We start from the raw sequence: 13,191 nt of genomic DNA on the forward strand, positions 1-13,191 counted from the left end.
TTCAATCTATTATCTGTTGTCCTCTTTCAACCTGCAGAACTCTCCTTAGCATCTCTTGCAGGGTTGATATAGTGGTGATGAACTCCCCCAGCTTTTGTTTATCTGGGAATGTCTTAATCTCTCCTTCATTTTTGAAAGATAGTTTTTCTAGACATACAATTCTTATTTGGCAATGTTTTGTGTCCAGCACTTTGAAAATTTCATCCCACTACCTTCTTGCTGCTATAGTGTCCTATGAGAAATTATCACTTAATCTTATTGAGGCTAGCCTGTACATGACATGTTGCTACTTTCTTGTTGTATTCAGAATTCTCCCTGTATGTCGGGCATTGAAGAGTCTGCTTATATTCCATGGCATGCATCTATTTGGATTTTTTCCTGTTTTGGAGTTTGTTGAGCACCTTGAATGTATATATTCATGTCTTTCATTAAATTTGGGAAATATTATTCCTTTAATATCTTCTCTGCCACTCTCACTCTTTCTTCTCCTGGAACTCCCATAATGTGTATATTGATACATTTAATGGTGTCCCACAGAGTCTTCCGGCTATATTCACTTTTCTTCATTCTTTCTTCTTTCTGCTCCTCAGACTGATTGATTTCAGTTATCTTATCTTTCAAGTTTTTTATTCTTTCTTCTGGCAACTCCAGTCTGCTGTTGAACCCCTCTAGTAAATTTTTAATTTCTCTTACTGTGGACTTCAGCTCTGTTTTGTTACTTTTCATAATTTCCATCTTTGTGTTGATAAACTGTTTATGTTCATCTATAATTTTTGTAATTACTTTAGTTCTGTCCATGTTTTTCTTTAGCTGTTTGAGTATACTTAGGACCATTTTTTTTAAGTATGTCCCAGGTCAATCCTCCTCATAAATGGTTTCTAATGCTTTATTTTTCTCCTTTGTCTGGACCATCACTTCCGGTTTCTTTATATGTTTTGCAACCTTTTCTAAATTTGGACATCTTTATATTTTAATGTGCTATCACTGGAATTTAGACTCTAAGAATAGAAGTCTGTTTCTTAAGCTTGTATCCAGCTCGTGTTATGCCAGAGCTTCCTTTGAATGCCAGGAGCTAACAAAAAATAAGAAGGAAAAAAAGAAAACTACCTTCACAGTCCTTGCAGATTGACCTATACGAATTCTCTCCTTCAGTATGTGTAATTACCTATACAGTGAGTTTGTAGAATAGCTCAAGGACAAAGTGTAGGGGCTCCCCTGATCCTTTCTGCATATAACATGCATCTTATCTTGGACCCCAAGAATTCCCTAGGAAATAGGTTCCTTGTGGTACTGGGTACTGTATGTCCTACATAAAGTGATCCCTTGCCCCAAGTAGCCACAACTTGACTGCTCTCCCACAGTGCTCTGTAGGAGAGCTCTGTGAGCTGCCTTCTATACACAGGGCAAGTTCTGGGATGTGTGAGCCTGCAATAAGTGTCTTGCTCAGTCCCCCAAGTTGCATCAGACAGACCGGGCCAGACACACATGCTCCCAGTACACATACGAAGGTTACTTTACTTCCTCTGGAACTAGGTCCAGGAGACCACGCTGGAAATACAGGCCAGCTTCACAATTAGCTTATTAGGGAATAGGGAGGGACCAGCCAAGATGCCACAAAATCCTGCTCTTTGAGTTTCCTCTTCTTAAATTCAAGTCACCCTGTTACTCCAATACTTTTTCCTGGAGCTTTGAGAAAGATGCTTCTGCCATTTCTTGTTCAAAGCTTCTGTGGAAGAAAGCAGCCCTGAAGCTTTTAACTCTCACATTATTGATCAGGGCAGAACAAATGCTGTCACTAGCATTTTACCATTAAAACCACTTTATTACACAACTATGTGATGATATTGCGAGCTATTGATTGTAACCATGTCGATTATGTTTATATGTCAAGAATGTTTGTATGTTTGTTTGTTGTTTACAATGAAAAATATTTTTTAAAAAATACTTTAGTAATGTTTATTTATCTAATAAAAATTATAAATTAAATTTTAGGTCAAACCTTCGTGACTTATTAAAATTCTTTATTTTCCTAAGGAGCATAAAAATCATACTTTTCATGTGTAAAGTGATGCTCCTTTCCCATCTAAAGTCTTACCCAAAAAGCATTCCAGAAAACCAATATGTGTAATTCAAACTACAAAATTAGAATTTATTAATAATTTGGTTACTTAGGATATATGTATGCCACATCTTTACCTATGTTGCTTCCTCAACCTTGTAATGTAAATAATTCTCCTCAAACTTTTCTAATATTACATACAAATATTTCTTGCAATAAAAGGCAAAATAAAAAATAATTTACTCAGATTCAAAACTTTTCAAGGCAGCCAAATAGTCAATAAAATTAATGCCCCCCCAAAATTAGTCATATTTTTTTCTGTAGATTAAAACATTCTCTAACCTCATAACACTGACCAGATAACATATATATGTTTTTTTTAAATGGAGAAAACACACCTCGAATTCTTTTCTAAGGCATTCCTCTCGCTGAGTGCTAAATTCCAGTTCACTTGTCTGTCGTCGTAAAAGATCAGAACAGTCCATGTGTTCTGCTTCTAATTTTTCTACTTTTTTGTGCATACTTTGTACAGCATTATCTTGCTCCTAGAAAATAATTCATTTTTACATCAATAAAATTTGCAAGCCAACAATGACTAAAAGTTATTCTACAGAAGGCAGTAAAGTATCCAAATCTGTGCTTCAGCTTAATAGGTTAATTCTTTTAAAAGAGAAAGGCCTAGATATTTTCTAGCAACATTTCAGAACAGATATGTGTTTTTAAAAAAATCACTACTGGAGTTTTATGATACAATCATTTACAATTTCAAATATCTGATCAATACACATTATACCTGAAAGCATGTTATGCTAATTAAATTGACCTCTGAGGGCATTTATATATAATTATCATATATGTTTTCCCCTCTCCTTAAAATTTTAAAGTATTTAGTAACATAACCATATAGTGCCCCTTTGTGTGATAAGAAATGATTCATTTCAATGCCTAATAATTAGACTTGAGAGAACTGAATGTGAGCCCAGAGTACTTAAATTAGTTTAAAGCTCTTAAAGTTGTATCCACTAGATGGCTGTGTTTCATTTCCTCTTCAGTTTACAAAAGCTTTTCAAATCTTTGCTGTATTACTGAAAGAAAAATAACTTCAAGTAGTCCTATAATTAATTCTCTCAATTTCCTCATTTCTCATTTAAACTCAGAAAACAGAGCTGAATATTTTGGGACACACAAACATAAAATTAAGTTCCTATCAAAGGCATTTTCCACAGTAACTGATCTCAATACATAACTCTCATGTGAGGGCTTGAAGAAAGCCCTCTTTTCCACATTACCCTCACCAGCATAATCTTACTCATGGATGGAAATGCACATATATTCATAAAAAATTTCAAGTATCCTTAGTCACTCAAAAGTTATCACCAGAATCTAATTAAGTATGTTGCAAGCACCAAATATAACTCTCCATAATAGGTTCTAGTTTAGAAAGTACCCAGCAGTAAAGTCCACAGTCAACGGATAAGGAACAAATTTTAATTCCTTTTTTCCACATCGACCCATTCATAAGATCACTACTCTGCAGCTGACTACACATGAACTCTTAAGAACTATTTTCTATGGTTAATAGAAGCTAAATAATATACAGATACTCATATATATATATACACACACACACACATGTCATGGTTAGGGACATGTGTCAACTGGCCAAGTTGTGGTAGCTGTTCATCTGATTGGGCAAGTACTGGCCTGTCTGTTGCAATGTGGACATTTCATAGGATTAGGTCATGAGCACGTCAGCTGCATCCACAGCTGATTCCATTTGTAATCAGCCAAAGGGGAGTGTCTTCTACAATTAGTGATGCTAAATCTAATCATGGGAAGCCTTTTAAGGAGGACTCAGAGGAGACAGGCCCCATTCCTGCTTCGGCTGGTGAGCCTCTCCTGCGGAGTTCATCCAGACCCTCCATCAGAGTCGTCGGCTTCACAGCCTGCCCTGTGGATTTGGACTCTGCATTCCTGCGGTCACGTGAGACACTTTTATAACTTTTATATCTGCAAGTGTTCCCTGTTGATTCTGTTTATCTAGAGAACCCTAACTAATACAATACACATTATCAATGTTTAAACTACCATAGATAAGAAGGTAGTTGGATCCAGAGCAAAGTGCCTAACTCTGCCAACCAGCAAATAGCATTAGCAAAAGTTTTATGGACTTAGAAACAAATGGTCTTGTGAACAGCTTTATGCAATCTAATCCCATCTTAAGAAGAATCGCTTTCATGAAAAGATGTTCATCTTCATTAGCTATTAGGGAAATGCAAATCAAAACCACAATGAGGGAGGTGGGGCAAGGTAGCAGCAGAGTGATGTGTAGAATTTAGTTCATCTTCCAGAGCAGCTAGTAAATAGCCAGGAATAGTACAAAACAACTGCTGGGACCACATCAGTGACCAGACACACAGCGTACACCAGTCTGGACAAACTACACCAACTGTGATCCCAATCAGAACAGTAAGTTCCCCAAGCCGTGGAGGTCAGCACCCTTCCCCATGGGCACAACAGCCCGGTTTCCCAAGGGGAAAGAAACAGACTTTACTAGCAGCAAAGGCTTACTTCAGCCAAACTCCAACTGCAGAATTTATTAACAATTTTGACTACTGAAAATAGGCCCCCAGCTCAGATAAACCTGGAAAAACAGATAAAGGTACTAGGTGTTTTTGCCCCTGCCAAAGAGGGGTGGCACTAATGAAAAATAGATAAATAACAGAGGCTTTTTGAGTCGGACAGCACAAAATACTTGAAAAGAGCTGGACCCTAAAAAAAGGGGGGCACATGGAGCCTTGATATACATAGAGCCACATACCAACTTAAGCTCTTGACTGACAAAACCCAAGGAGAAAGGGAACTGCTCTTTTTTTTTTTTTTTTTTTTTGTCTCTACTACTTAACAACTCACTACAAACAACTGCAAGGCTCCTCACTCTTCAGCACTGTCCCAGGCAAGGGTGTAATTCAGCTTGCCTGAGAGAAAAAGTAATGAGTCCCATGAAAAGAGTTAAATTGCTAAAGGATGTACCTTCTCCCAGAGAAATGTGGGGCCCAGTTCAAGTAGAATCCCTTCCCCAAGGAATTCAGGCCCCAGGGACTGGCAAACTGAATCAATTAATGTCAACATACAACCTCACCTCTGTCTCAACCTTGCTCCCAGTAGGGAGAGTCTGTGGAAATTAAAGGCACTACATCACTTTAAGATGGTGGGAAGCCCCGGGCAGACAAGCACCACACACTTGACAGGATAGGAAAAACATAGGGTCTAGAGGCTTCATAGGAGAATCTGTCAACCTGCTAGGTTTAACCCTCAGGGAAAAGTGATGCAGGTAACTCTTTCCTCTAGAGAGGAGGCCAGTCCAGTCTGGGAAAATCTGACTGGGTTCAACAATATCTGAAGAGACCCTCCTCAAAAAGAAAAAGGCTTCATACAGGCAGGGCAAGAAACAGAAAAACAAGAACTGAAAAATTCTGATCAGTTAAACAGAACCTATGCCAGAGGCCTACAATAAGTTGAACTGAGTGTAAAAGAATAGACAGAGAACAAAGCCATATGGGAAGAAAATCCTAAGTAAAAAAGTGAACCTCCAGAATAAACTAATGAAAGAAAGTAAATGCCTAGAAACCAGCAAAAAATAATGAATCATACTAGGAACACTGAAGATCAGCCCAGTCAAAGGAACAAACCAACAATTCAAATGAGATACAGGAGTTGAAAAAACTAACTCAGGATGTTCAAACACACATGGAAAAATCTCATCAAAAATCAAATCAAGTTGAGGGAGGATATAAAGAAGGCATTGGGCAAACAAAAAGAAGAAAAAAATTGCTTTTTAAAAAACAAATTACAGAACTTATGGAAATGAAAGGCACAGTAGAAGAAATGAAAAAAGAAACAATGGAAATCTACAATGTCAGATTTCAAAAGGCAGAAAAAAGAATTAGTGAACTAGAGGACTGGACATCTGAAATCCAACACATAAAATAAAAAATAAAGAAAAGAATGAAAAAATATGAGCAGGGTCTCAGGGAATTGAATGGCAATATGACATGCTAGAATAAACATTCTATGGGTGTCCCAGACAGAGAAGGGAAGGGAAAAGGAGGAGAAAGACTAATGGAGAAATTATCACTGAAAATATCCTATCACTTATGAAAGACATAAAATTACAGATCCAAGAAGTGCAGCACACCCCAAATAGAACAGATTGAAACAGACATACTCCAAGACACTTAACTAATCAGACTGACTAATCAGACTCAAAGAGAAAGAGAATATTGAAAGTAGCAAGAGAAAAGCAATCTACCACATACAAGGGAAGTCCAATAAGACTATGTGTGGATTTCTCAGCAGAAACCAGGGAGGTGAGAAGACAGTGGCATGATATATTTAAGATTCTAAAAGAGAAAAATTGTACCAAGAATTCTATATTCAGCAAAACTGACTTTCAAAAATGAGGGAGAAATTAAAACATTTTCAGATAAACAACACTGAGAGAATTTGTGACCAACAGACCAGTATCTGCAAAAAATACAAAGGGGAGCACTACAGGCAGACAGGAAAAGACAGGAGAGAGTGGTGTGGAAAAAAAGTGTAGAAATGAAAACTACCTGTAAAGGTAAAAAGAGAAAGAAAAAAAAAAGCCAACTAGGTATTAATATAAAATCCAAAAGACAAAATGGTAGAAGAAAGTACTGCCTTCACAGTAATAACACATAACACTAAATGTTAATGGATTAAACTCCCCAATCAAAACATACAGACTGGAAGAATGTATTTAAAAAGAGGACTTACCTATATGCTGTCTACAGGAGACTCATTTAGACCCAAGAACAAAAATAGGCCGGAGGTGAAAGGTTGGAAAAAGATATTTCATGCAAACAAAAATCAGAGAAGAGCAGGAGTAGCTATACTAATATCCACAAATTAGACTTCAAATGTAATACAATTGAAGGAACAAAGAAGGGCACTATGCATTAATAAAAGGAACAATTCAACAAGAAGACACAACAATCATAAATATCTATGCACTGAGCCAGAGTGCTCCAAAATACATGAGGCAAACACTGAAAACACTGAAGGGAGAAACAGACACCTCTACCACGAAAGCTGGAGATTTCAATTCCCCAATCTCATCAGTGAATACAACATCTCATTTGATGCAGAAAAGCATCTAACAAAATTCAACATCCCTTCTTGTTGAAAATACTTCAAAGTATAGGAATAGAAGGGAACTTCATCAACATAATAAAGGGAATATATGAAAAACCCACAGCTAACATCATCTTCAATGGATGATGTCCCTAAGATCAGGGATAAAACAAAGACTGAATATAGTGATGTCAATTCTACCAAATGGATTTATAAATTCAATGCAATACCAATTAAAATCCCAAAAACTTGCTTTGCAGAAATAGAAAACTGATAACCAAATTTATCTGGAAGGGCAGGGTGACCCGAATAGCTAAAAATATACTGAGAAAGAAAAATGAAGTTGGAGGTCTCCCACTACCTGACTTTAAGGCATATTATGAAGCTACGGTGGTCAAAACAGCACGGTACTGGCATAAAGACAGATATACTGACCAATGGAATCAACTAGAGTGTTCATATATAGACCCTCTCTCATCTATGGACAACTGATCTTTGATAAGGCATCAAGTCAACTCACCTAGGACAGAGAAGCCTCTTAAAAAAATGGTGCTTGAAGAACTGGATATCCATATGCAAAAGAATGAAAAAGGTGCCATATCTCACACCCTATACAAAAGTTAAGTCAAAATGGATCAAAGACCTAAACATTAGAGCTAAGGCCATAGATCTTCTAGAAGAAAATGTAGGGAAATCTCTTATAAAACTTGTAATAGGAGGCTGTTTCCTAGATCTTACACTCAAGCCATGAGCACTGACAAAAGAATAGGTAAATGGGAGCTCCTCAAAATTAAATACTCTTGTGTATCAAAGAACTTTGTCAAGAAAGTAAAAAGGCAGCCTATGCAATGGGAGACAATATATGGAAACCACATGTCAGATAAGGGTTTAGTATACAGAATATATAAAGAGTTTCTTCAATCAACAACAAAAAGACAAAGAACCCAATCAAAAAATGGGTGAAAGACATGCACAGACACTTCTCAGGAAACACAAATGGCTAAAACATACATGAAAAGGGTAGGCCACGGTGGCTCAGTGGCAGAATTCTCACCTGCCATGCCAGAGACCTAGGTTTGATTCCCAGTGCCTGCCCATGCAAAAAAAAAAAAAAAAAAAAGGCACCGAAAAGATGCTCAACTTCACTGGCTGTTAGGGAAATGCAAATCAAAACCACAATGAGATATCATCTGACACCCACTAGAATGTCCATTATCAAAAAAAAAAAAAACAGAAAACAACAAGTGCTAGAGAGGATGTGGAGAAAGAGGCACATTTATCCACCATTGCTGGGAATGTTAAATCATACAACTGCTGTAGAAGGCAGTTTGGCGGCTCCATAGGAAGCTAAGTATAGAATTACTACATGATCCAGCAATCCCATTACTAGGTATATACTCAGAGGACCTGAGGGCAAGGACAGAATCAGACACTTGCACACCAATATTTATGGCAGCATTATTTACAATTGTCAAGAGATGGAAACAGCCCAAATGTCCATCAACAGGTGAGTGCCTAAACAAGCTATGTTACATATGTATGATGGAATATTATGCAGCTGTAAGACAGAATAAAGTCATGAAGCATGTAATAATATGGGAGGACATTATGCTGAGTGAAATTAGCCAGAAACAAAAGGACAACTATTGTATGGTCTCATCAATATGAACCAACATTAATGAATGAATGTGGAGAACTGAATTTAAGAACACAGGTTATCAGGAGTCAGAAATACAGTAAAGATTGGGCAAGTGGTGCTGAAGGAATTACAGATGGTGCAACAAGACTAACTGTAAAAATTCTGATATGGATACCATAATACTACCTGATTGTAGTACAATAACGTAAATACACTGAATGAAGCTGAATGTAAGTATGGTTGAGGGAGAAGGATTGGGGGCAAACATGAAATCAAAAGGTAGGATAGAGGATAAAGACTGGGATGGTATAATTTAGGAATGCCTAGAGTGGACAATAATGATGATTAAATGTACAAATTAAAAAATATTTTTTGAAGGAGGAAGAACAAAGGAACGTCAGTATTACAGTATGTTGAAAATAAATGGTTTATGGGAAAATGTACAATCAATGCAAGTTAGGGTCTATAGTCAACAGTAACATTATAATATCCTTCCACTGAATATAACAAAGGCATTATATCAAAACTAAATGTCAGTAGGCTGGAGCATTGGGAAAAGGGTATGGATTCTTCGTGGAAGAAAATGAAATGTCTTCAAATAGATTATGGTGGCAAAAGCATGTCTGTACACTTAGGCTGGATTGTGTGATGTGTGAATAAAACTATTTAAAAATGGTCAGACAGAAACAAGTGCTAGAGAAAATGTGGAGAAAGAGATGTACCTATTCACTGTCAGTAGGGAAATGAGAGATGCAGCCCCTTGGAGAGCAGTGTTTTGGTTCCACAGGCAGCTAGGGGTGGGTTAACCATACGTTCCTGAAACCCCATTGCTCAGTAAATACCAGGAGGAACTGAGTGTCAGGACACAAATGAACATTTGCACACTGGTGTTTCTGACAGCAGTGATTTTGATCCACAATGAATGGAGGTGGCCTAAGGGTATAACAACTGAGGTATAGAAGGGGAAACTATGGTGTATACATACAATAGATACTGAGCTGCTGCAAGAAGGAATGAAGTTGTGAGGCATGCAACTAGATGAATGAACCTTAAGGTCTGTATGTCAAATAAAATGTTAGAAACAAAAAGACAAATATTATCATGCCTCACTAATATGGACTAACTATAATATAAAAAATTTGTGTACTAAAGTCAAGAGCATGGGTTATCAGGTTGGGGCTTACTGTAAAGGTCCTAGATTATAAACTCTTACAGCAGTCACATATTTTCAGGAGGTGTAATTGTTAATTCTAAATTCTGAGACACTGAGCTATGGTCTTTCCCAGAAACTCTGGGTATTTATGTTACACCTGAGACTCAGCGTCAGAGCTCTGAAGCTATGAAAGTCACCGGTACCCTATACAGGAACTGTTTAAAAAGTTGAAAAAGTGATCAGACATCTAGTAGAGACATGAATGAAGCTGATCTGTATAGGACTAAGGCATATCAGAAGACTGGGTAAAGGACGATATCATCCATACCTTAAAACTTCAACTTCTGTGTGACACTAAAGGGAGAGATGTTTATTTGGTGCAAAACTTATATTATGGGTAGTGTGTTTCCTAATATAACTTGTATGATCCGTTTAGTTGAACACTGTAAGTACAGGGAATCTTGAATAGGGCGTGAGATTTTACTGGTTTGTCAAGGTTAGTGTGATAACCCGATAAATCCCAGAGTGACTTGAATAATGAATAAATAAGTATTTGCAGGGTCCCCTTAAGGAATGGGAGAAAAGGGGAGTCAACTTCCTCATTTGGAGATTTTCTGATACTCTTGCTAGCAGTGGGGACAACCAAATCAATAGACCAAGCCCCCAATCTTAGGGTTCACCCCTATAAAACTTATTCAAGGAAAGTTGAATATGCAAAGGAATGCAAAGGAAAGACTAAGCCTACTTAAAATTAGGCCTAAGAGTCACCTCCAGAGAACTTCTTCTGTTCTTCATATGTGGCCTCTCTCTCTAAGCCAACATGGCAAGTCAACCCACTGCTCTCCTCCCTCTACTTGGGACATGACTCCCAGGGGTGTAAATCTCCCTGGCAATGTGGGAGAGAAATACCAGGATGAGCTGAGGCCCAGGATCAAAGAATTGAGAAAACTTTCTTGACCAAAAGAGGGGAGAGAGAAATGAGAAAAAATAAAGTTTCAGTGGCTGAGAGATTTCAAACAGAGTCAAGAGGTTATCCTGGAGGTTATCCTTATGCATTATATAGATATCCCTTTTCAGTTTATGGTGTAGCTAAAGGGAAGTACCTGAAACTGCAGAGCTGTGTTCCAGTAGCCTTGTTTCTTGAAGATGACTGTATGAAGATATAATATTAACAGTGTGACTGTGTGACTGTGAAAGCCTTGTGTCTAATGTTCTCTTTATCTAGGGTATGGACAGATGATTAAAAAATAAACAAATAATAGGGGGAACAAAGGTTAAAATATATTGGGTAGATGGAAATACTAGTAGTAGTCAATGAGAGAGAGGTGGTAAGAAGGATGGGATATATGAGTTTTTTCTTTTTTCTCTTTATTTCTTTTTCTGGAGTGATAAAAAATGTTCTAAAAAATGATCATGGAGATGAATATACCTTAATACCTTAAAATTCTTTCATCAACAGCAACAGGTGTACCACATCCATACTGGGGGTCAATAATGGGTTGGGGCAGATAAGGAGAAGGCAAGATTTGGGGCTTTCTTTTTTTTTTCTTTTTAAAATATTTTTATTGATATATCTTCACACACATATATTCCATACATGATCAAAAATGCTTTCTCAGTCCCTTGATGCCAGGTCCCAGCTCATCCAGGAGTTCTGTCCCACGTTGCAAGGAGATTTACACCCTTGAGAGTCATATCCTATGTACTGGGGAGGCCAATGAGTTCACGTGCTAAGTTGGCTTAGAGAAAGAGGCCACTGTGAACAGCAAAAGAGGTTCTTTGGGGGTGACTCTTAGGCTTGATTTTAAGTAGGCTCAGCCTATTCTTTGCAGGAACAAATTTCAGAGGGGCAAACCCCAAGATCCATGCTTGGTGTATTGATTTGGCTGTCCCCACTGCTTGCAAGAGTATCAGAATTTCTTGAAATGGGGAAGTCGAACATTTCCTCCTCTTTCCCCTGTCCCCCAAGGGGACCTTGCAAATACTTCTTTATTCACTGCCTAAATTACTCTGGGAAATATTGGGGCATCGCACTAAAGTGGTCAAAGCAACAAGATCTCACACCCTGTTCAAGATTCCCTGTACGTATGGTGTTCAGCTAAACTGAATATACAAGCTAAAATTAGGAAATGCACTACCCATAATGTAAATTTTGCACCACATAAACATCTCTCCCTTTGGTCTTAGACAGAAATTGAAGCTTTAAAATATGGACACTGTCATCCTTAACCCTGCATTCTGGTTTACCTTAGTCCTATCCAGATCAACTTCATTCATCCCTCTACTCTAAGTCTGATCAGTTTTTCAACTTTTTAAACAGTTCCTGTATGGGCACTGCTGACTTTCATAGCTTCAGACCTCTAATTCTGAGTCTCAGGTGTCACATAAAATACCCGAAGTTTCTGGGAATGACCAAGTTTTAACAAACAGCTCAGTATCTCAGAATTTAGAAATAACAGTTACAACGCCAGAATACATGTGACTGCTATAAGAGCTAGGACCCTTTACAATAGGCCACACTTGAAAACCCAAGTTCTCAACTTCAGTTCACCGAGTTTTTATATTATAGTTAGTCCATATGAGTGAGGCATGATAATATTTGTCTTTTTATTCCTGACATTTCATTCAACATATAGTCCTTACAGTTCATTCATCTAGTTGCATGCCTCACAATGGGGCTTTCTTTTTTATGTCTATCAGTTATTTTTCTTTGGGGAGCAATGAAAATGGTCTAAAATTGAGTGCAATGATAACTGCACAACTGGGTGATGATACTGTGAGACAATGATTGTATACTTTGGGTGGATTATATGGTATGTGAATATATTTCAATAAAATGTGCAGTTAAATAAAAAGAGTAGCTTCATATAGGAAAGCACTGTAAAAACCATCAAACACTATACCATTATAAGTAACTATTATTCTACATGACAGATGCTTTCTCCTTCAAGCAGATGACAGTAAAAGTATTAATTCAAATTCACTGTTATATGCCTTCTTGATTTATAAGTAGATGATCTCCAGCTTTTAATATCTTAGAGTACTATGTGTACTTTAAAATAATAAATGATCATTTACAAGGTTAAACAAAAAGTAAATCCAATAATTTCAAATAGAGCAAAATAGAATTTATAACCAAAATATGCTTAAGTCCTAACTGATGGCACTTCCTTGCAGAAAACT

The 13,191-nt window shown here is 37.3% G+C and overlaps 1 protein-coding gene across 16 annotated transcripts in view; it reads right to left on the reverse strand.

Moving 5' to 3' along the window:
* The window catches only part of CCDC171 (coiled-coil domain containing 171), a 576,357-nt gene that overhangs the window by 445,259 nt on the left and 117,907 nt on the right, over positions 1 to 13,191 (reverse strand). For 14 of the 16 annotated variants that reach the window (XM_077148117.1, XM_077148122.1, XM_077148120.1 and 11 more), the window contains one exon: positions 2,458 to 2,604. The exons of the other annotated variants lie outside the window; for them this stretch is intronic. In XM_077148117.1, coding sequence (XP_077004232.1) covers positions 2,458 to 2,604 — 147 coding nt within the window. The remainder of the gene's footprint in view (positions 1 to 2,457; positions 2,605 to 13,191) is intronic. 16 annotated transcript variants of the gene reach the window in all.

Source organism: Tamandua tetradactyla, chromosome 2 (assembly GCF_023851605.1).
Source record: "Tamandua tetradactyla isolate mTamTet1 chromosome 2, mTamTet1.pri, whole genome shotgun sequence".
In the NCBI taxonomy this organism is placed as follows: Eukaryota; Metazoa; Chordata; class Mammalia; order Pilosa; family Myrmecophagidae; genus Tamandua; species Tamandua tetradactyla.